At 43.3% G+C, this 22,950-nt stretch overlaps 2 protein-coding genes across 11 annotated transcripts in view; one reads left to right on the top strand and one right to left on the bottom strand.

Annotated features, from left to right (window-relative positions):
- Stx3 (syntaxin 3) overlaps positions 1–18,588 on the top strand; it is a 42,650-nt gene extending 24,062 nt beyond the window's left edge. For 2 of the 10 annotated variants that reach the window (XM_078045957.1, XM_078045955.1), the window contains exons 3-10: positions 2,354–2,453; positions 4,103–4,177; positions 5,520–5,587; positions 6,628–6,736; positions 7,581–7,654; positions 7,825–7,959; positions 9,987–10,097; positions 14,204–15,946. In XM_078045957.1, coding sequence (XP_077902083.1) covers positions 2,354–2,453; positions 4,103–4,177; positions 5,520–5,587; positions 6,628–6,736; positions 7,581–7,654; positions 7,825–7,959; positions 9,987–10,097; positions 14,204–14,449 — 918 coding nt within the window. In that variant the 3' untranslated portion in view covers positions 14,450–15,946. Of the gene's footprint in view, positions 1–2,353; positions 2,454–4,102; positions 4,178–5,519; positions 5,588–6,627; positions 6,737–7,580; positions 7,655–7,824; positions 9,007–9,756; positions 9,868–9,986; positions 10,098–11,655; positions 11,768–14,101; positions 15,947–16,338; positions 16,422–16,909 lie in introns of those variants that run through there. The other 8 variants (XM_021730617.2, XM_021730616.3, XM_078045958.1 and 5 more) reach the window with 8 other exon arrangements.
- A 155-nt stretch (positions 18,589–18,743) lies between these two features.
- On the bottom strand, positions 18,744–22,920 carry Mrpl16 (mitochondrial ribosomal protein L16). The gene is made up of 4 exons (XM_005331544.5): positions 22,729–22,920; positions 22,364–22,429; positions 20,663–20,811; positions 18,744–19,495 (listed from the first exon to the last, which is right to left on the bottom strand). The coding sequence occupies exons 1-4, from the start codon at positions 22,781–22,783 to the stop codon at positions 19,010–19,012; spliced, it is 756 nt and encodes a 251-aa protein (XP_005331601.1). The 5' UTR covers positions 22,784–22,920; the 3' UTR covers positions 18,744–19,009.
- Between the last annotated feature and the right edge of the window lie 30 nt (positions 22,921–22,950).

The following is a 22,950-nucleotide window of genomic DNA, read 5'->3' as shown; positions in this document are numbered from 1 at the left end:
ACTAGGTCTCTCCTTTCCCCCCATTCTCCTCATAATTTTCTGGTTATCTGGCAACTGCACAAAAGGAAATCACATGTAGCTGCTGCTGTGAAATACCCAGAAAGTCATCTTTCAGAAAAACCAGCACTTCCAAGAAGAAACAATGACACTCAGTTCATGGGGAAAAAATCAACAGCAACAAAAAATTCCTCTGGGATTAGTCACATCCTGAAGACCCAGAGAGGTTTGTGATTACTTGGTGAACTCACTAAAGCGCTGTGAAATCAAACGCTTCCAAATGGTGAATTGATGAGGATAGAGAGAGCACTGCAGTGGGTGAGGACTGGGGGGGCGTGGTGTGGGAGTGGGAGTGTATGCTCCTGGGGCCTGGCACGTCCAGTGCGTAGGGAGAGGACGGAGGATGCAGGACCCAACACTCCTGTCCATAGGGCTGGATGAGCATCTCCCATCCAGTCTCCACAAGCCTGAAGTGACTCTGAACCTGAGGCCCTATAGACTCATTCCAGCAACTTCCCAAGTCCTGTCTTTGCTTTGAACCATTGACCAATGTTTGGGCCAGGGCACTCTTAAGTTCATTAAGTGATTTTTCCAGAAGAGATTTTGTAAGATAACTGGTCCATTGGCCATGCAAAATCTAAGGTATTGTGATTTGCTAAAAGTTTGTTAAACTAATTTTAAATTGGTTAGTGCATTTTGTTCTAGAAAAACGTCTTTTTCAGTCCCGTGAGTACCGTGTAGTTTCTTTTGCAAGACATCCATGTGATGGAAGTGGAAACTTGTGCCATTTTTATGAGCTGTAGGAGGAGCCTGCATTTGAGTGACAGAAAAAGGAAGAACAGGTGGAAATTTCTGGATGTGATTACAACTTTAGAAACCACCAGTATTCATGATGGTAACACGGGCCCTTTTTAAAGTTGAGTAGGCTTGAGATTCTACTAGTACAGTGTAGAGAATTAAAAAAGATCTGAGATCAAATGGACAAAGATCCCAGATGGATCCTGGAGGGAACTGTTGGGTGCTGTCTCCACCACCAGCTGTGTCACCTGTAACTTCTTTAAGCATTAGTTTCCTCATTTGAATAATGCTACTAATACAGACTTGTAAGTTATTTAGTCAGCTGTTAAAGGTCTTCACAAATATTTAGATAGCTACCTAAATGTACATCTATACTATGATGATCTTACATTGAAATTTTATTCATCTTTAAGCAAGTGATTCTGTTGTCAAACTGTGATACATCAGAGCCAACATATTCATGGAGGGGAATACTCCTTGCTTCAGTGGCAAAAATATGAATGACTTTAAGGGTTAGAGCTCAAGTTACATTTCTCCTCTTTTCTGTCCAATTTGGAAAACTGTGATCAGGTTTTTAAAAAAGGGGCAGATCATCTTCTGGAGGAAAGGGACACTGGGAGCTGCATGTACATGGAGTTGTTCTCGTTGTTATCCAGATGTTAAGATCCTCCTGCCTGTCAGTTTACAAGCTTTCTGTTGGTTGACTGCTGCATGCTGAGGGATGAGGTGGATAGACCCTGTGGGTGCTGCTCTCTATACATCTGCCTGCACTGAAGAGGGGCTGTGTGCCTTGAGGAGGGAGCTAAGGTAGCACTTACTGTGCACACGGCGGTGCCTGGTGGTGGTGTTCTGTCCAGGAGTGACGTGCTGCTGGAAATATTTCATGACACCCCGTTGAACAATCTAGAGCTTTAACATGCACAGAAATGGTCCATGGTTCTAGCTTCTGAGCCCTGATCAGCTGTGGGAATCTGGTTGAGATCTTTCACTGGAACCCGTGCCCAGGACAACCTCTGCTGTCTCCTGAGACAACCATTGTTCATTCTCTTTCTCTCCCACTCTCCCCATCTGTTATCTTTATCTGTTTCTGTCTTTTTCTTCCTCTTCTTCTCTCTCAAAGTATTTTCCTTGCCCTTTTGCTCCTTCCTTTTCTTCTCCCCACCCCCACCCTTTTCTGTCCTCACTTTTTGGGCTAAGGAGGGATCTGCCTGAGGAGGTTTGCTGGTATCTTCCGTCTGATGTTCTCATGGATTTTCCTGATCTTCTTGACTCTGGCCTGAACCATGCCATTCAAGAGGGGTGAACACTTCCCTTTCAGGGAGAAGGAGGATGGATTTTTAATGACCGTTCTGTTGAGACTAGTTTCTCTCTCTGTGGAAAGGGTGCTTATCTCTCTATGGAAAGGGTGCTCACCGGGCAGCTAAGACTTGAAGTCATCATCTCCTTCCCCAAGCCCACCGGGTGGCAGTGTCACCAGGAAGCTCTGCTGAGCATTCCCCTCAGCCGTGGATGTCGTCTTTCTCTTTGATGATGAAGGCTGTTGTCTTTCTGATTGTAGATCGAGGAGACTCGGCTCAACATTGACAAGATCTCAGAGCATGTGGAGGAAGCAAAGAAGCTCTACAGTATCATTCTGTCTGCACCAATTCCAGAGCCAAGTGAGTGTTTACTCAGCTGAGTCACCCCGTGGTGACCTTTTGCATGGGGGCAGAGGCATTCCTGTTTTCCTGGCCTCTGTGAACAGCAGGGAGGTGTCCACATCGCCCTGGATAATGTCCACATCGTATCACCTCTTTGATTTCTTTACCTTATCTGAGTTCTCACTGCCCAGCCGTCCACTCTTCCCTTTATGGTCCCTCTGGAACCACTTACCCAGTCTCTCCTCTGCTTCCCAGCTGGACCCTCCTGTGGCTGGCAGTGACTCCTACTGCTGCCTACATACTCCATGCTCTGTCCCCCCTCTCTGCCTTCTATACTGTTTCCTCCACCTGAAATGCTTTTCCCAGCCCCCTTTCTCAATCCCACCAGATCAAGTCCACCTTTCCCACGAGTGGTCACATAGGGTTCAGTTTCACAGGACTCCTGTTCCTAAGCTTTTTTTTTTTTTTAACCACCACAGAGGTAAACCTTTGCTCCTCGTAATAGTAGGGGGAATACATTTTGAGAGTAAAATTTAGGGCTCCATTTCCTGTTCCTTAAGAACAGGGGCAAGCGCAATTCTGTCATTTCACTCTACTTTTTTTCAATGGCTATTACCTCAAGATTAAAGTTGGAACATTTTAGCAGAGCATATGCGAGTCGTGTGGGTCGGGTTCCTGCCCTCCTCTCCTCCTTTTCTCCCACTCTGCATGTTCCCATGTTACTTATACTTTAGTCAGACTAAATTCTGTTCTCTAAATATTTGTTATTCCCTCTTGCATATTGTGCCTGCTCCTTGGGGCTCCAATGCCAATCACCTTCACTACCCGGTTAACCCTTAGTCCTTCTTTGAGACTCTGTCCTACTTTCCTCATCTTTAGAAACTTTCCTAGATCCCTATCAATCCCTAGCTGTGCCAGGGAGCCCTTTATAACCACCTCGTCAGAACTCCAGCCTACTCCAAACTGTATGAAAGGGCTGTTAGTTTATTTTGCTCCCACCTCTCTCTAGACTTCAAGCACCTTGGAGGCGGATTCTACATCTTCTTTCTGATTCCTTAGTTTCTAGCCCCATTCCAAGCTTGTAGAGGGGTGCTAAGGATGGTTTTTGAATGTATGGTTATAGCTAACATCCAGGATAGTCCTGGGCATGGAGTAGGTATATCAAAAATACTTGCTTCATTCTAAGTTGATGAACCTTGACTGATATCTCTTTCACCTAGAATTCCCACAGAATTCTCTCCTCTCCTGTGAGATTAAGCCCTCATCATAAACCAGGTGGTTTCCTCTAAAAGAAAAGTTCTCAAAACTGACTTGGGGAGGTTTGTTGAAAAAGCAGATTCTGGGGCTTAAACCCTGGGTATTTTCTCTGTACATCTGGGAAATAGTAACTGGAGAATGCCTTTTATTTTAATCAAATATTAATTTGGGGGGTTGCAAGGGATCGAACCCAGGGCTTCATGCACAGGATCTAGCATTGAGCTATACATCCAGCCTGAAAATGCTTTCTAAAAATAAGCTTTCTGATTCTAATGATAGATTCTGGGAAGCACACTAGGATAATACTGTTGAGAGCAGTGGGTGCCTAAGCTCCCACACCCTTTGCTGATGGTTGTAAAAGAAGTTAGTCCTTCCTTTTCTAATGGCTTCTACCTCCTCTGTTTACTCAGAAACCAAGGATGACCTTGAGCAGCTCACAGCCGAGATCAAGAAAAGGGCCAACAATGTCCGGAACAAACTAAAGAGTAAGAAGGGAACAGGGGAACAAGCTGACCCCTGCCACCATCCACTCAGCTCCCTGCATGTACCTCCTCTGAACTGACAGTCACCTGGATGAAGTGACTTATGGTTTGGGCACTGTCCCTGGAGTGACCTATGGCAGCCCTAGAAAGTCCCCTTCTCTTGAATCCTGACTGTAGTTGAAAGAGTCCAGAATTGAAGTTAGGAGATGGGAGCTGGAATGTGCTTCAGCTACTGGCCTGGTCCTTTTGCTCAGTCCATGGGTGTATTCTTATTGGTTCTGTTTCCCCAGCACCAGCCAACATTGGAGTAGTAATTTTAGACATACATACACACAGGATTTATTCAGTCCACAGATGTTTCTTGGTGGGCACCTTCCATTGCTGCCCACCACCTATTTCAGAGCATAGATTCAATTATTTTGGGGAACAAAGGGTTTCCATAGTTCCATGGCTGCAGTCTGTATGCTTGCTCAAAGAACTTGGTGAGTATGTGCAGTTGCTCAGATGAGAAAGCAGAATCACTGAGCCTAGCTTGTCATTTCTTTCCCCCAAATAAATTACGGTAACTATTGTAATGGGTGTGGAAAGGGGGTTGCTGGAAGCAGCTTCCAATAATAATAATGATAGTGTGGCTACCGCTGTGCTAATAAGCACTTTATGTGCATTCTCATTTAGCCTTCACGTTGGTACTGTGAGGAATGTATAAGTTGAGCTTCCCTAATTTGAAAATTCAAAACCCAGAATGCTCTAAAATCTGAAACATTTTGAGCACTGATATGACCCAAGTAAGAAATTCTACACCTGACTTTATGTGAAGGATCCCAGTCCAAAAACAGATGCACTAAAAATATGACGAGAAACCCTTTAGGCTGTGTTTATAAGGTGTATAAGAGAGAAAAGAATTTTGTACCCTAACCCCTAGATATCTCATTGTGTGCAGGCAAATATTCCAAAATCCAAAAAATCTGAAATCCAAAACATTTCTGCTCCTAAGCATTTCAGGTTAGGGGTACTCAACTAGTATTGGCATTTGTGTTATTTTATAAACAAGAGAATAAAACATAAGAGAGTATAAGTGACTTTCCCAAAGTCACAGAGCTGGTCAGCAGCAGGGCAAGGATTTGAGCTAGACTCTTGGTGACCAAGACTCAGACCTGGTATTGTGTGGTAAAGGCTAAAGAAAGCAGATCTGTGGCTCACATGAGCTGACCTTGAGGATTACTCCTCCCTGTCGTTCCCCCTTCATGGGTGTTGTGTGTGAGCACGGTGGGGGGCGGGGGGGGGAGGTATGTTTCTTAGAAGGAAGAGGAGATGCATTGCCGGAATGACCACCTTCTCATTCCAGGCATGGAGAGGCATATTGAAGAAGATGAAGTCCGCTCATCAGCAGACCTTCGGATTCGGAAATCTCAGGTAAAGTTGTCCCTGATCTGACAATCATCTTCTCCAATTCTTATTTTCTTTCTTTTTCTTAAGCTGTGGAGTCTTTTTAAACAAAAATTACAATTCTTATTTGGAACTCGATATGAAAAACTGCTAAAGTCGAACTATCCAGGTTGAAGCAGGGGTCATGGCTAGAGTCCAGCCCCTTTGGGCCCTTTTCTCACACTCTCCTTCTCTCAGGGGGGCCTTAAGAACTTCCCAAGACTCCTCAAAGCAATGTTAGTGCCTCCTTGTTTCACAGGCAAAGAAACTGAGGTCTTTTTTGAAAAGACTGTTAGTCATTAGTTCAGTTTGGAGCCAGGAACTTTGGGGATCATCTGTATCCTTCAGGAGCTGCATGACATTCAAGTGGCGGTGGAACAAGTATCCAGCTGGAAACAAGTGAGGAAGAGCAAGAGGCTGGTGAATCTCTAGTCAGTTTTACAGTGAATTTGCCTGGTGGTAGTGGATTTGGATAAAATAGAGATAATGGTGATTTTGCAAAGGCAAACAAATAAGGCTTATTTCTGAGAGGTAGGCAAGGAGTAAAAGTTATTATGAAGGTTTGAGCTGAAGCATCCAGGGATACTAGAGAATGTATCTACCAATAAGTAAAGAAAGTTGGGGGTGACAAGTTAAAGTAAGAACTCCAGGATCTTCGGTAGCATGACTTGTGGGAAGGGAGGCTGAAAGCTTTAGAAAACAAGTCGGGTGTGCCAGAAAACTTCTGCTAATCCAGGTAGTTGTAGGGCTCCAGGATTCCCAGGATTCCTTTTACCTCTTAATTACCATGTGAGGTCAGGAGGGTAGACGGATACTGCAGCCATGCTTTGGAATAGCAGTAGACTTACCCAGTGATCCAAGCTAGGAAGTAAAAAAGTATCGTACTTGGTCTTTTGAGTCCCGCCTAGTGCTGCTGTAGACGAGGCTGTGGAGGGTGGGGTGGGGAAGGGAAGAAACTCTGTAGCAATTGTGCATCTTTTCCCTCCCTCACTTCCTGGGGACATACTCATCTAACATTGTTCCCACAGCACTCCGTCCTCTCTCGGAAGTTTGTGGAGGTGATGACCAAGTACAACGAGGCTCAGGTGGACTTTCGTGAACGCAGCAAAGGGCGAATCCAGCGGCAGCTTGAAATTAGTATGTGTTTAAGGTTTGGCGTGTGACCCTCCTCCCTCTTTTCCTACTATGTGATTGTCCATTCCAAGTTGTGACACTGTAGGAGAACAAGCAGCAAGCACCCCTGCTTGTGGCTTCTGCTAGATATTTTGTGCCCAATCTCAGAGCAGATGTTACAGCATTGGCACATCCTGCATCTTGGGAAAGGTGGCACATGGTTGTCAGGTCCAAGTCATTTTATCCCTGTGGAGTCCAGCACTTTTTCATCCTAGAGGGGAAGCACCTGCTTCCCCTCGTTTTTGCTGTCAAGTATCAAAGCACATTTGTGAAATAAGAGCGTGGTGCAGGTTGCCGTGAGGAATAAGGACATGCATAAAGCTGTGCCCTTTAGGAACTTGTGATATGGAAGTCAGGGCCCTGCAGGGTGAGTGTGCTTCAAGTGGGATGAACTGTATGAACAGGCATGCATGTGTTTAGGTCGTAGGCCATCGGGGGTCTGGGAAAAAGGGTGTGTTTGGAGTGGCAGTGTAAGGTTAAGATGGTCAAGGGAAGGCTTCCCGTGAACTGTACATTGTAAGGAAGGCCTTGTAGTCTGTAGTGTAGAGCATGAGGTTAGTACACAGCCCGAACTGGGAAGTGATGTGAGCACCATGATCTGTACTTTAGGAAAGGAGCTGCCATTTCTGTTATGGATGGATTGGATGAGGGGCGGAATCAGAAGAAAAAATCGCGAGGCTTTGGGGGCAGTGTTGTAGAGACCCTGGTCTTTAGAATGAAGCAACCAGATTCCTAATTTTCAGGAAAATTTAAAAATGGAGTTGTGCTTTGATCTTGAAATTGATGCTCTACTTCTTTTGTTATAAAGCTGGCAAAAAGACAACGGATGAGGAGCTGGAGGAGATGCTAGAGAGTGGCAACCCTGCCATCTTCACTTCTGGGGTGAGTCATGTGGCCTGGAAAGCTTCACCTGGTCTAGCAAACACAGGATACGCTGCAGTTGCAGGGACATAGGGGATGTGAGGAGCCCACCTGGGTGTGTATGAGGGCAGCTGCAGGGGCAGCCTTGATTGCAGGGGAGGCTGATGGCCTGTCTGTGTGGCCTGTTGCAGATCATCGACTCGCAGATTTCCAAGCAAGCCCTCAGTGAGATCGAGGGTCGGCATAAGGACATTGTAAGGCTGGAGAGCAGCATTAAAGAACTTCATGACATGTTTATGGACATCGCCATGCTGGTGGAGAACCAGGTAACTGGCAGGGACGGAGGAGAGGAAAGCTCAGGTTCCCCTGAGAACAGCGGAGGAAAGGCGTAGTGGAAGTCAGGTGAGGAAGGGTGAACCAGGGGCAGAATTCCATAGCTCAAGGAGGTGCGCATTCTCATCAAATGCTGGCACCTTGGGCGGCCTCAGCCTTGTCTTTCTTGCCCATTACTTGACTTCACAGTCATTGCTAGCTGACACAGAGTCTGATGTGCTATATCAAATGCCTAGTTCACCCAGCCTCAGGATTTTAAAAAAAATTTTTTTTTCAGTTGTAGTTGGACACAATACCTGTATTTCACTTATTTATTTTTATGTGGTGCTGAGGATTGAACCCATAGTCTCACACGTGCGAAGCGAGTGCTCTACCGCTGGGCCACAACCCCAGCCCCTCTTTCTTCTTTTTTTCAAATTAGAGATAGGGCTTCTTGGTGATGGCTTAAACAGTCTCTTCATGTGAGACTAATGACGTTGAAAATGTGTTCTTTTATCCAGTTAACAGTGACAATTTAGTGAAACTTAAAGAGGATTTTTATTCTTTTTTTTTCACCTGTGTTTTTCTGAAAATTTGGCAATTTTTTGTTAAGGAACAAGAACAAACATAAGGGAAAAAATAGTAAAAGAATAAGAACAGAAAATCTTGGAAAACTCAGGGTGCTGAGTTTGGTAGGGTGCTGAGGATTGAATTCTGTATTACCTGCATGTGGGGTTAGCGTCACAGCACCAGATGGTCCCGAACTCTTAGGACACAGATATATATGCCACAGGGTCATAGTGCTGTGACACGTTTACCAGGAATTTCTAGATGCTCTGCCACCTGGATAGGATTGGAGACTGCTTCCTAGGAAGACAATGCAAAACCTAGGTGAAGCCTGAGTGTGTCTAGCTATTTCTGACATCAGTTCTCTGCTCTGGGCCTGATTCTGCCCCCCCCTCCTTCTGGTTTTGAGACCATTTCTCAAGTCCCTTCCTCCCCACTTTCTTTTTTCACCCCACACTGCCTTGCCGAGGAACGGGTTTGAGAGTCAAGTGATGGTAAGTGCCTTGCTCTGTTCACAGTGGGCCAAACGTGATGGGGTTACACTGAGGAAGTCCTGGGGAAATGAGAGTAATTTCCATTCTCAGACACACAGGAATTAACCAGAATGGCCAAACATCCATGTCAGGAAGTAATAGTTGGGCAACATTTGAGAATCTTATTATGAAACAACCATCTAGGAAAGAAGATATACCCAAACAGCTTGGGTAAACCCGATGTCTGACCTTAGGGACCTGGGGATTTCTCTTGGAGAAAGCAAATGTTTCCAACCTTATACTTATTGCATACCTACTGTGTACCAGGCACTACTCTACAATATTGAGCAAGGTCAGTGTGTGCTGAATGAATTTTCAGGTTTGAATGACCAGGAAGAGGCCAGTACCCTGGTGATACTCTGAAAACATGAGATATATAGCTCCTCCCCATATACTTAATTTAGAGGGGGGGGGGAAGTGTGAGGGATCCCTCCAGAGTATATTCATATGTAGTTAACAGGCATCTAAACAGTCTGCTGCACATGTCCAGCACAGTGCTGGTTATACAGAAGTAGTTCAATGAACGTCCCTTGAATGAGTGACCCCCATCAAGGCTGCGAAGTACAGGTAGTCACATGGGGAATGTGAAGTTGTGACATACAGAAGGTGGAGTTGCAAGTTTTCTCGACGCTCCTCTTCCCTAAAGGTTCTGAGTGGCTAGGGCTGTTCTGGATAGATTAACTGGGTGTGACTAGTGTCTATTCTCTGCAGGGCGAGATGTTAGATAACATAGAGTTGAATGTCATGCACACAGTGGACCATGTGGAGAAGGCACGAGATGAAACTAAAAGAGCTGTGAAATATCAGGGTCAGGCCCGAAAGGTGAGATTCTCCTGCTACCTTCAGAGAAGGGTCCATTTTGTTCGCTGTCTCTTGCTCTTTCTCTCTTCCCTCCTCCTGTCTCTGTTTCTGCTGCTGCCTCCTCTTGCACCTGGGGAAAGGGAACCATGATTGACCGGATTGAGAACAACATGGACCAATCAGTGGGCTTTGTGGAGCGGGCCGTGGCAGATACCAAAAAGGCTGTCAAGTATCAAAGTGAAGCTCGGAGGGTGAGCGCCTTATCCTCTGCTGGTGGTACTTGCCTCTCCTCTCTGGTCACCCCCACCTGTGTCTCTGAGCCCATGCCTTTGAGCTCTGTCCTTGCCTCATCGTACCCTCCTTCCCTCAGCCATTCCTAGAGACTAGCTGCTCACCCTTCCTTCCTAGTGTGCCTTGCATGGATCTGGCTCAAGTGCTCTCTACCCAAGAACATGCTCAGCAGGCAGCTCTGCAGGACAGATGCATGGTCCAGGTCTTGCTGCTAGTCCTGTCCTGGATGTAGCTCATGAACCTTTCAGACACTACACTTGCCTCTTCTGTTCTTCCGACTCTTTCTTTTCATTGTCTTCCACTCCAGTAGCCCAAGCCTGGCCCACTTTTCTTTTTCTCTGTCTCATACCTTGCACTGTGCTAATTGCTACGTACATATCTCATAGCTATGGAGGCGTCTGTTTTTTCTACTTTTAGATGAAACAATTGAGGGCCAGAAGTTAAGTAACTGGCTTCAGGTCATCTAGTAAATACAGGAGCTGGGACTCAGATTCAGATCCCAATCATGCTTTTTCCTCTAAACCTTGGTGTTTGCCTACTCTTCTGGTCCTTGGCTGCTCAAGGACTTCTAAGATGCTCTACTCATTGAGTGTGGGTATCCAGTTTTGGGAGCTTCTTCCATTTACTAATTTTATTTCTCATGGGCTCTGATATTTTTGTTCTTCAATGCCTTTTCTTCCAACTGCATCTATTGCTTATGCTGGTACTTAGGGAGCTGGAAGTTATTTTATGAGGTGAATCCATTCAGTATACTGGGTCTGATAGGTAGAGGTGGACTTTAGGGGACAGATGAAAAGAAGTTAGAAATTAGGATTAAGCCAGGTGTGGTGGCACATGCCTGTAATCCCAGTGGCTCTGGAGGCTGAGGCAGGAGGATCTCGAGTTCAAAGCCAGCCTCAGCAGTGGTGAGGCACTGAGCAGCTCAGTGAGACCCTGACTCTAGATAAAATACAAAATATGGCTGGGGATGTGACTTAGTGGTTGAATGCCCCTAGTTCAATCCCTAGTATTAAAAAAGAAAAATTAGGACTCTATAAAAATGTTTTTATACTCCTTCTTGAAAAGGAATGCTTAGTCACTTTATGTCTTGGATAATTGCTACTTGGAGACCCCATAGTGGTGTCTCTTACTACATTTGTCCACATTTACAAGAGTGTAGTGTGAACTGAGAGCTAATACAAGCTCCATATTTCCATCTGCTGGCATTGTTAGTCTAGAAGTAATTTAAGAACTATGAAATATCCTAACTGATATCCTTATATAGAGTTGTAAGCTGCTGCTTCTTCTTTCTTTCTTTCTTCTTTTTTAAAAGGAAAAAGAAGATTTATTGCTTTGCTAGCAAAGGAGAAACACAGGGGACTCCTGTCCCAAAGGCTGTGTTACTGAGATGTAAGCTGATTATTTGGATTGATAAGATAGATGCTTTCTTTCAGAGATGAGAGGGGTTGGGTTTTAGATGAATTGCTTTTTTCCCCTGTAATAATGATTTGTTTTTGTTTGTCTTATTCCCTTCTCCAGAAATTGATAATTATCATTGTGATAGTAGTTGTGTTGCTGGGCATTTTAGCATTGATTATTGGACTTTCCGTTGGGCTGTAATGAGTGGCCTGCGGGGCTGCTGCACTGAAATGTAAGTAAAGGCGTGGTTCTCAGGGACTCTGAACTGGCTTCCCATGAGGAAACTGGCCTGGGACTTCACATTCCTCTTCCTTCCTCTAATGACTGTCCTTGGGCATAATGAATTTTCTAAAACTTTTGGTAGCCTGTGGATACTTTCATCTCCTTAAAATTCTCTTCTCAGATCTGGCTGCATTAGATGGGTCAGGTCTCCTTTTGTTCCTGTTCTTTAAACTGTCCCTGTCTTCTGTTTTCTCTGAGTGTCTCCTGGCATACTTGAGCATCCCATTGACACGCAGGTGGATGTGAGGGAGTCTGTGTCTTGGATCTGGGGTCTGTCTTCTGAATTCCTACTGAATTCCTACACAGCTCTTGGGCTTTGCTTTCTATATCCTCATCACTGTGAATGAAGCTTTGTATTGGGGTTTGGATCCTGTAGTTTTGTTTTGTGGCTGAATGAGGTTATAGCTAACATTTCCCAAGTACTGAGTTGTGGCAAACAATATACTACACAACTTGTCCATGGATACTCTCATGGGATAGGTAGTGCTAATGTGCACATTTTAGAGAAATTGAGTCTTAAAGAGAAGTAAAGTTGAACAGCACTAAGTTCACACAGCTAATAGTGGACCTAGGGAGTTCTTTATTCTTTACTACATTTTACTTTGTCTTTGTAAAATAAGGTAGCTATTTATCATTGTCTACAAAGTCTAGAGAATTTTTCAGAGTGACTTTAAAATCAGTGCTATTAATTTTCTTAAAAATTTGTTTTTAAAAGATAGGGCTGATCATTAAGTAGCAATTAGCATGACAGAATGATCTGGTTATGAAGACTCTGACTTTTAAGATTTTTTTTCCTGAATAAAATGTAGCAGGTGTAGTTTTTTTAAAAGCTTATAAAGTGTAGAAGAAATGAAAATAGCTTTAACGTTATTGTTAGTAACCTTGTGGCATGTTCACACACATACTCAGTTTTATACAGTTCAAACTATATTATCTATTATTTGTGCCCAGTGACAAAATCATAAGGATCATTCCACACACAAATCTCTTTGTAAATCTAATCTTCAACATGAGATTGTGGATATGCTTTCAAATAGTTAACACTTTCTCAACATTGGAGTTTGATATTTTTGTTATAACACAATGTGACTAACCTTATGTAACATTTCCCCCTTTTTTATTTCTTCCACATTGTAAATTCACAGAAGTTGAGTTTCTGAGGTAATAGAGAGAAACATTTTTTCAGACTTGAAAATGTCCTTATTGAGACCCAGAGCTGCCCCTTTGTGTTTTTGTACTCCCTTTCAGACAAGCAGGTCTGAAAGTTAGATTATTAATCATATCACTAAACACGTACCTCTTCTTGAGAGAGAAACAGTAGGTAGGTGACCGGCTTCTCAGAGGCACTTAATTATTGGTGTTTTTTTTTTCCTTTTTTCTGACATTTGCCATGTAGTCCTTGATAGCTTTTTGACTGTAAAGATATTGAGTTTTGTCCTGAATCTTAACTATCTCATTGGAAAAGATTTTTTTTTTTTTTAAAAGGTGTGATAGCTATCTTCCCATATCCTTGGTTGATAGATGCCTTCCAAATTCAGGTGCCCCTTGCAAATTCATGCCCATTTCCAGGAGTCCTGAATGTAAATGAATCATTTTTGAGGTGACTCCTCATGGATAGGAGTCTAATACATTGTTTCTAGTTGACTAACCCCTTCTATAAGATGATAATTTCCTGAAAAGTTGCTCCTCATGGTTCATTCCATATTCCCTAACAAAGTCAACACTTACGTTACCTAGGTTTGGACACCCTCATCCTTGCCACCTGAGGGGACGAGGTCTCTGAATAGGAGGAAGTGAAGGCAAGCTGGGACTATGCTCCCTGGACATACATCAGCTATAGCTCTAAGATACTATCAATGTCCCCAGTTTAGATGAGGAAACTCTTTGAAGCTCAGAAGTTAAGAAATTGGCCAAGCTTATGTAGATTATAAGGTGGAGCGGTCGTAATATGACATTCAAACTTTCCCATATTCTTTTCATTTTGCCCTTCTGCTTTCTAAAGGGCATAGAGATTTGAGTACCAGAAGGCTCTGGAACCTAGTATTCAAGAGGAGAGCCAGAGAACTGATGTTTTTAGCCAGCAGTGATTGCCCCCACCCAAGTCTTCCCAATGTTGTGACAGCCTGTCTCTCTCACACAGACTTATACAAGGCCCACAGAATTTGCTTTCTGTTGCTCCCTTAGTTGGGATCTTTGTTCTTTTGCAGTGGAATATTTAATCCCAGGCCCTATCTGGGTTTGTTGGTTGGCTTTCTTTTTTTGTATTTGTTATATTCTTTTGCAGTTGCTTCTGATCATTGCACCTTCAAGGGTTGTGAGTGGTTTCTCCTGTTGCTCCTCCTCCTCACGTGGTATGCTGATCAGCTCCTCTCCCCGCCTCTCTTAGAACCTGATTTCACTCCAGCCTGGTGGGACCACTTTTATCTTCAGATGGGAATGGAGTCTGAATGGCCTTCCTGAGAGCAAAGGGAACCCGTTCCTTTGTTTCCTTGTAACCATCCTTGGACCTGACTCAGCAATCAATCTAGCCCTGGAGGAATCTAACCTACCTGATGCAACCCCCAAGTTCTCCTCAAAACCAACTCCTGCCCCAGCAACTGAAGTACCTTTCCTCCTGGACCATATGAACTGACCCAGCTTTTTCCCTCCTGTGGTGTGTCAAATTATGCCTTGCACCTTGGAAATCCCATGTGAGACTATCCCAAGGTGCTGCATCTTCTACCTCATGGAGTATACTCCCAGAAATTACAGTGTATTTTTCTAGGGGAGTATCTTTAACAAAGCAGATGGATTCTTCTAAATTTGGCAACAATAGGGTTTTGATGGGGGACTTCTGCGTGGCAGGATGCCAGTCCTGTGGGTCCTGAAAACATGAGTGACTGGCAGATGCCATTTTGGTCCAAAAAGTTGACTTGCTTGAAATTCAACTTCAAATTAAGATCGACCTGGGGGCTATTTGGTCTGTCTTTAGGTTGTGTTCTCATGGTTACTCAAAGAGGGACCAGGATGATAGTCATCTGAGGTTGCCATTTTCAAAGGCTGAGGATTTCAAATATTTGTTTCCCTATGAATTTTGGAAACTGGCTTTTCACCTTTGGAGTGACTCTTTGTGAAGCTGTTGCCCTGAGGCCAAAATTAACTAGGGATTTAAAATTGGGCTGGGGACAAGGTGCTAGAGTCTCAGACTCTGAAAAGGTTTCATGAGGCTGAGTGTTCAGTCACTCATGTGTTCAGGTGTATTTTTAAAAATGTGTATGTGAGATGCATGTACATATATGTGTCTGTTTCTCAGGAAATAGGAAACTAGAAAAGAAAGATCTATGACCTCAAAAATTAAAAAAAAATTTTTTTTGAACTAGACTAAAAATTAGATATGTTGCATTTGTTTACCTGCAAATGAATCATTGTAGAATTATGATCATCTTATGTTATCAACAAAGTTGTTTTCTAGAAGAGAACTGGGAGAATCAAATGAGATATTGACTGAGGACTGAGTTGATTTCTGGTTTCTGTGCAGCAGGTAGAGGTGTAATGGTTTGACACCTTTCCCTGTCTGCTGCCTCCACTAGGCTTTCCTTGAGAACATCCTATAGCAACCCACATGACCTATGGGATGTCCTGTCTTGGATGGAGTTAGTTGGGAGAGACCTGAGACTACCTGCTACTGGGTGAATGAGCTTGACAGGTTCTTTGTTTTCCTCAGTTCTTGTCACAGAGAAAGCAACAGCCAGGAAATTTTCGTGTAGTGACTGCTAAGCTGTAGGTAGCCCCTTAGATCCCTGTCAGTCTCCCTGATTTTGGGTACTAGCTGAATTTCAGCTTTGACAGTAATGCTTTCTAAGGCAGAGAAAGCACCCTGATCCAGGCACTGCCTATTAGCTTCCTGTGCAAAGGCTCCTCACTTCTCACTACCCAGCACTCAAACAGAGCCACGGGATGCCCTTCTCCCCATGGCTATGATGTTAGAAGACTGGCTGTAATCTCAGGCCTTTACTGTCATCTGAGACTGAGGCCTGGGGCTTTAAGTTTGGAATGCAACACATGAAGGGTTTTTGTATTTTTTTTAAAATGTAAATTTGATTATTTTATTGCTAATTTAAAAATAAATGACTTTCTAATGATTGCAAAACAGTTCTGTCTCTTATCTCCCTGCAAACACTTGGTGATCTGGTGCCACCATGTGGTGGTTTTTGTTGAGGTTTTAGGACTCTGATGGTTTAGAAAGTTCAATATTTTGAAAGTAGCTTCACTCCCAAAGAATGCGGTGTAACTGTACTTGAGTTTCAGAGTTGAGGTACTTCCCACAAAAGAATTTGTTCACTCGTTCAGAGCACCCTGCTGTTTTTCTGTGAACACTCCGGGTTCCAGAAGCCAGATCCATCACTCTTCCCTTCTGCTGCTCCTTTTCCCTTTGTACCCTCCTCCATGTTCAGAGGCACCCGTCTTCCTTTAGTCAGAACTGTCTCCTTCACAGTGATGTCATTGCTCATGTGCTTTTTCTTTCCTTGTCTGGATGAGCAGAAGAAGATCATGATCATGATCTGCTGTGTTATCCTTGTGATCATCTTGGCTTCCACCATTGGGAGCATATTTTCCTGAAAAAGGTGAGCTGTCTTCGGGGAGGAGGGTCAGGTCTGCTTTCACTAAACACTCTTGTGTTCGGGAGCATTCACTGTTTGTTGCCAGTTTCCCCAATCTGTGTGTGATGAGGTGCTAGAATAGGTAAAGAGTAAACTAAGGAAAAGGATGTTTCAGATAAAAATGAGTGGAGCTGGTAGCAGTCAGTGGGAGAGCAAGGAAGAAAGGAGGCAGAAATCTGTCCCATAATTGCACCTGGGAGCAGAATGCTTTGTACAGGACAAATTGTTGATTCCTGCTGTAAAAATTGAGCCTTGGTGTCTGGGAATGGCAGAATGAGAAATTAGCTCTTGCATTAGGTGGACCCTGAACTGGGGTTAGGATAAGTTAGTGTAACCTTGTGAATACTGTCTTACCCCTACTGAAGAGGGAGTTGTTTGAAAATAAAATACCATGCTCTACAATCTATGATTTTCCCCCTCCATTCTTCTGTTATTTCCTTCTGCCCTCACAGATGGATCTTCGTGGCATTTCCAATCCTTCTCCCACCTTTGTGGGGTCATCACTTCTCCACTGCAGACTCCTCATCAGCTACACCTCTTTCCATTAGGCAACTTATTATGACACAAGGCATCAATCAACTACTTATTACGTTATGCAAAGGGAGAATGTATGCAAATATGGAAATGGGAGGGGGAAGGAATGAAGGAACAGAGGGCACAGCAATATGTAGTTGGTTAGGCAAATGGTTTAAAGGAAGGGCCTGCAGGGTACATCAATAGGCATAATGGGTACCTACTTAGGAGATGACGATTGGAGCCCACACCAACAGGATGGCTGTGGAGAGGCAGTTCCTACAGCACACCCAGTTCAACAGGGTCTTCTGTGAACTGCTGTGAACTAAGATCAGCACACCTGTTACTTCTGCTTTTAAGGCTCTTCTAGGTCTCACCCTTGACCAACTATATATCTTCTTCCTTCTTCAGGGTCCAACAGTAGTCTTCAAATTGGGAGGTACCAGGCCTTGTCTTGCTCACTTTTCTGTCCCCAGTGCTTAGCACAGTGCCTGCCACTCACAGGTGCTCAAATATCTGCTGACTCAGCGATCTGTTATTAAGTTGTGATTCCACTCACGGATGAATGCTTGGGATTGACTCTTTAAAGGCATCAATGGGAACCTTTTAAAAATTTTTTTACTTATTTTTTTTTATTGTCAGAAGCTGTGAAAGCTGACAGCCACTGGGCTGATACACTTAACAGCCCCCCCCCATTTTTTTTTTGTGGGTGGTGATGGTGGAGTCCTATTAGTAGCCTCTTTCTGTAAAGAAGATGGTTGGACCCCCAACAAAAGAAACATGTTTATATCAAGACTGAACCTCCAACAGTCAACATACCATGCTCTGTGGTCCACACAAACAGGTGAAGTGTGAGGTAAGAAAGGAGGAGTAAGTGGTCGCTTGCTTTACTTCTTCGTGGTATGTATTGCAGGCTGAAACTGTTGGTTGGAATGCACCAGCACAGAAGTGGTCCGGAGGCTGTGTCCAACTCAAGGTTGTTCTGTTCCCCTTTAAAAACTATGTATATGTGAGTTCCAATATGAATGATTTACTTAGTGATTACACTGCAAAAGGATCACTAAAAATACATTAAAAATTCATAGTACATGACTTGTTGAGGACCACCCAACTGTGCAGATGTGTACTTCTGAAAGTCGGTGATAAATTCTTATTTTCTTTTCTGGAGATGTAATTTTTTTAAGAAAATGGGATAAAAATGACATTTTTATGTGTGCTTTCTATTAATTTTCAAAAGCAAATGGTTTAACATTTCTTGTAATTTGTGTTTCCTTTAGTTTGAATAGGGGCTATAACTGGCTAGCTCTGAAATATGGGTTAATCTTGTTATAAACAGGGTGCTGGAACCATGGGAATTTGAATCACATGGGGTCCTCATTCATCCAGCAGTGGTAATTTGTGTGCCAGATGGCATACGGCACTGTGCTAATCCTGCAGAGACACAAAGAGCCTAATACTCCCCTCCTTGGAGACCTCCAGACTAGGAGGCACCATGTAATTTCAACTTTTAAGTTCCTTTGCTAAAAGCTATGTTCCTTGTCATATTGTCCAACATCCCCTTTCCAGATTCAAAGAAGATGGGTAGATGGCACCAATAAATATCTCTTGAATCCATTAACCTATTGTCATTATTTTCTTTGTGACTACTCCAAAAACATTTGTATCTCTAACTAGTAAATGTCATGGAAACTAGTTCCTGAAGTGTGTACACATGAAAGGCAAGGGCGGACATTTTAAGTCAGACTTTCATGAGTGATGAAATGCGAACATCTGTTTCATTCCTGAAGACATTTATTTCACAATCCACAAGAACCAAGAACTTTGTTTTTAATAATCATTCTTAATTTCTTAAGGGATTAAAGGTGACCAATGAGAAGTTATACCCTCAGGTTACACTCTAATTTAAAAAAAACAGATAACACACTGCTTCTTAGATATAACCTAAGACATACCTGGAGTCTTTAATGGTCAGGCTGTAGAGAAGAAAAGTGCAGATCCCCCTCTCAGCAGCTCACGTGCATGCATTCCTTGTGCTCTCACTACACCCGTTCGGGCATGTAGAATTTGCCCCAGTATCGCCCCTTCTGGGTCAAGTCATATGGGCTCAGTACTTTCCGTATCCCAAGCATGTTGGCAGTGGCTATACGCTCAAAGGTCCAGGGGTTTTGGTTGTTACGTTCTCTTTCTTCTTGATCTTTCCGCATCTTCTCTAGGGTCTCACGACTCACAGACTTTGCTGGGAAGGGCAACTTGTGGGCAGCCTGGTTCAAGAAATGCTGTACCTCTCTGAATTCACATCGCCCACCCATCTCGACTATGAGGCGGCCAGCCTTCACGGGTGTCACATAATGATCAATGGCACCTTTGCCTCCCCCCATGCGCTGTCCAATTCCTTTGCGCGTAATGGGCTTGAAAGGGGCTGGTACTCGCCATATGGCAAACATATTCTTGGGGTCCATAGAGCGGTTGATTGTCAGGCGCATCATTTCAAAATGGCCCCAATGGAGATAACCACCTCCCAATGCCTAAAAGTAAATGAGAGAATTAGAAACACACGGGAACTTAGATGTCTTTAGTGGGTTTTATTATGTCTCCCTTTTTTAGAAACCATGCCTCAAAGATACATATGAAAATGTAAGTTCTTACTAAGAAGTACCATGGAGGAAAAGCCTAGCATATGGTAATAAAAGAGTATGGTAGACCCATTCCAGTGGTGAGCCAGGGTAGACCTCTGAAGAAGTGACATTTAAAGCTGAGGACAAAATAATAAAAACTAGTTAAGGCAAGAGAATGAGTTCCAGGTAGAGGAACAGTTTACGTAAAGACCTGACAAAGTAAAGAGCTTGCTCAATGGGAGTAAAAGCCAGGGTGGCTGGAGAAGTGGGCATGAGGTTCTAAGAGGTCAGCAGGGGCTATTCATGCAGGCTGATGAACTTTGAAATGTCTCCCTGCTGGATGAAACATAAAGCCCAGTGCACCTGTTTGTACAGCTACTCAATTAGTTTTTATGGAAATTACTCAACAAAGGAACAGCTGCCTCATAGCTGAAGTTGTGGATAGTTTTATTTTTACTAAGAGTCTGAAGAGATCTCATGGTCTGGCTGGGCAAATTAGTCTTTCTTCTGCTTTTATATTATGGTAGTTTCCCCAACTCCTTCATAGTTTCTCTTTCTGTGGTTTCAGTTATCCACAGTCAACCACAGTCTGAAAATATTAAATGAAAAAATATGAAGTAAACAATTCATGAGTTTTTAAATTGCATGTTGTTTTGAGCAGCAAGATATCCTTTTCCACTCCATTCCACCTGGACATGAATTATCTTTTGTCCAGTATGTAACTGTGCTATTTAGGCCATCTATTAGTCACTCAGTAGCCCTCTAGGTTATTAGATGCACTGTCATGGTATCACAATGCTTGTACATAGGGTTCAGCATCATCCATAGCCTCAAGCATCCAGTTGGATACTAGGAATGTATCCTTCATAGATAAGGGAGAACCACTGTATTTTCATTCTACATTTAAAAAGATATATGTATACAGGGTACCTAGTAGCCTCTATACATCTGTTTAAAGGGCAGCTAGTATGTGGCATCCCTGTGAGGCACTTCTAATATAGACTGAAGGAAGAGACTAGAATTGAAGACTTTGAAATTTTTTTTGTTTGTTTTTAATCTGTAGCTTCCTTCACTCACCAAAATTGCAAAATTGCCTTCTGTGAACTCAGTAGCTTCAGTTGAAGGTCCCCGTATGTCACTCAAATTTTTAGGTTCTCTTCTTACTTTTGGCACAAGTGGTACCCTTTCAACAAATTTAAGCTTGGACTTTTCAGGGATGGAAATATCTAAAAGGAACACAGACAACCAAGAGTAAGTAAAGCTACATATCTCTAGAAAGAGTTATAACAGTAAATGGTAACTCTTAAGGAGTTACCTTTGGATAATAATTCCAAAGAAATATTACATTCTTCTTGTGAATGCATTTAGTAAAACTGCATTCTTCCAGCTATTGACAATGGTTAACGCAATTGCTTCTAAGTCTTTGAAGATAGCAAAGTTTTAACCTTGAAGCTAATGTGCATTTTTTAACCCCACTCGGGGGTTAACACCTACTAAAGGAACTGTTTGGAAATCATTATTTCTCTTAATCTTCACAACACTTTTATAGCCTTGGTATTTTTTTTTTAAACATTTAACACACATAAAGGTCAGTTAACTATCTGAAAGTGAATTCATGAGACAAATACATCACTATCACCCAGGTCAAGAAACATAATTTAAGGTAGAAAGTGTTTTTAATCACTAATTTATAGATGAAGAACCTTAGGCCTGGAGATGTTTTGTAATTTGGTCTAGACTATCCAATTAAAACAGCAAAGCCAGACAATATGATTCTTTTTAAAAAAATAGTTTACTGCATCTCTGGATGTTAATGGGATAAAAGCATATTTTATTGCATATAAAAATAACTAAGTTCTTCATCTCTGCCACGTTTTTGTTGGAAAACTTACAACTTAGGAATCTTATCAATCAATGTATTGTCTTTGATATATGTAGAGGCTGTTATGCTGAGACCTGCACAATTCCTATTCTGTGCCCCAGTGTACTGGGTGAGGTTGGGTGGGCACAACCTCAGACCAGACACTTGACTTCTTTATCCTCTTTCCCTGGCAATTTGAGGGGTAGAGAATCAAACATCTTGTCATTTATGTAAAAAAAATCTCGGTAGTAAAACAAGTATGGCTCCATGATGGAATCATAAAACAGAGGAGACCTCAAAGAATGATATTTGATATAATTATCAGTGGAATTATAAAATTATTACTATTCCAGGTTATAAAAGCTGCCTCCCAGCTTTCTCATGCAGCTAGAAATGAACTTGGTAATGCTTTTGACTGTAAGTCAGTATGTACATCCCAGAACATAAAGTGGTTTAACAATTACACGTTGAAGATCTTCAGATAGCCACATGCCTTTCATTGTTCTGAGATTTCCAGTATATTAAAAAAGAATGGCAAATTAGTTTACAAAACTGAGGCTTATTGTAAACTTTTATATTTAATACATTAGCACTTTACATAATATTGTTAAATGATTGCATACATGTAATCACCTTTGGAGAGAGCATCAAAAGTCCAAATTTGAGGCCAATTAGCAAGAATAGGCTATAGGGGAACTACCCACTGGCTTTTTGCTCCATTAAGAGCGGGGAACTTTTATGGCCCCTCTTTATTTACCTCTGGTGTTTAGAACACCGACAATATAGTATGCCTTCAACGCATTATTTACTGAATGAGTGAATAGGGACAGATGGCACAAGGACACCCAATGTCTTCTACTTTCTACTGGGTTCCATCAGAGAAAAGACCAAGAGGAAAGTGATAGACAAACTCTCACCTTCAAAGGATGGCACCGGAAGCAGAGTCTTTAGGCCAGCACTGGCGGGCAGGGCTGCCCTAGGATCTACAAAGACAAATAAAGTTGAACGAGGGGACAAAGGCTGAGTTGAACAGCGCCTAGAGGGTTCCATTAAATGGGCGCTCAGGCTTCCCTGAAGAAGTCAGCCTGGAGCCACCCCGCCACAAGGCTGTGCCCCTTTGGTACGGAACCCTAGAGCGGAGGTGGCGGCGGGAAAGGGCAGCCCCCAACCAGCTGCAGCTAGCACCGTTTTTTGGATTTGGAAGAGGCAACACTGGAGGGCGCGGGGGTGGGGGGAGGGAGAAGGGGGAAGTCTTCTTTAGGGACCCAAAGGGACTTCTGACCTGACACGGACACCCGGAGCAGCGGCGCACTGGCGCGAGACAGCAGCCTCCACATGGTCGCGGGCAGCCAGCTTCCCTCCTCTACCACCACAGTTTCGTTCTCCCGGGTCCGGAGCGGCGCCTCAGCGTCAAGTTAACGTGCTCAGGATACTGCTTAGCCCTGCCGGAAGTTGTGTTCACGCGGGTCCACTCCGCACAGAGTCCCGCCGGAAGGGAAGAAAC

The sequence above is a fragment of the Ictidomys tridecemlineatus genome, chromosome 4 (genome assembly GCF_052094955.1).
Source record: "Ictidomys tridecemlineatus isolate mIctTri1 chromosome 4, mIctTri1.hap1, whole genome shotgun sequence".
In the NCBI taxonomy this organism is placed as follows: Eukaryota; Metazoa; Chordata; class Mammalia; order Rodentia; family Sciuridae; genus Ictidomys; species Ictidomys tridecemlineatus.
This window is presented reverse-complemented; position numbering and strand designations above follow the sequence as displayed.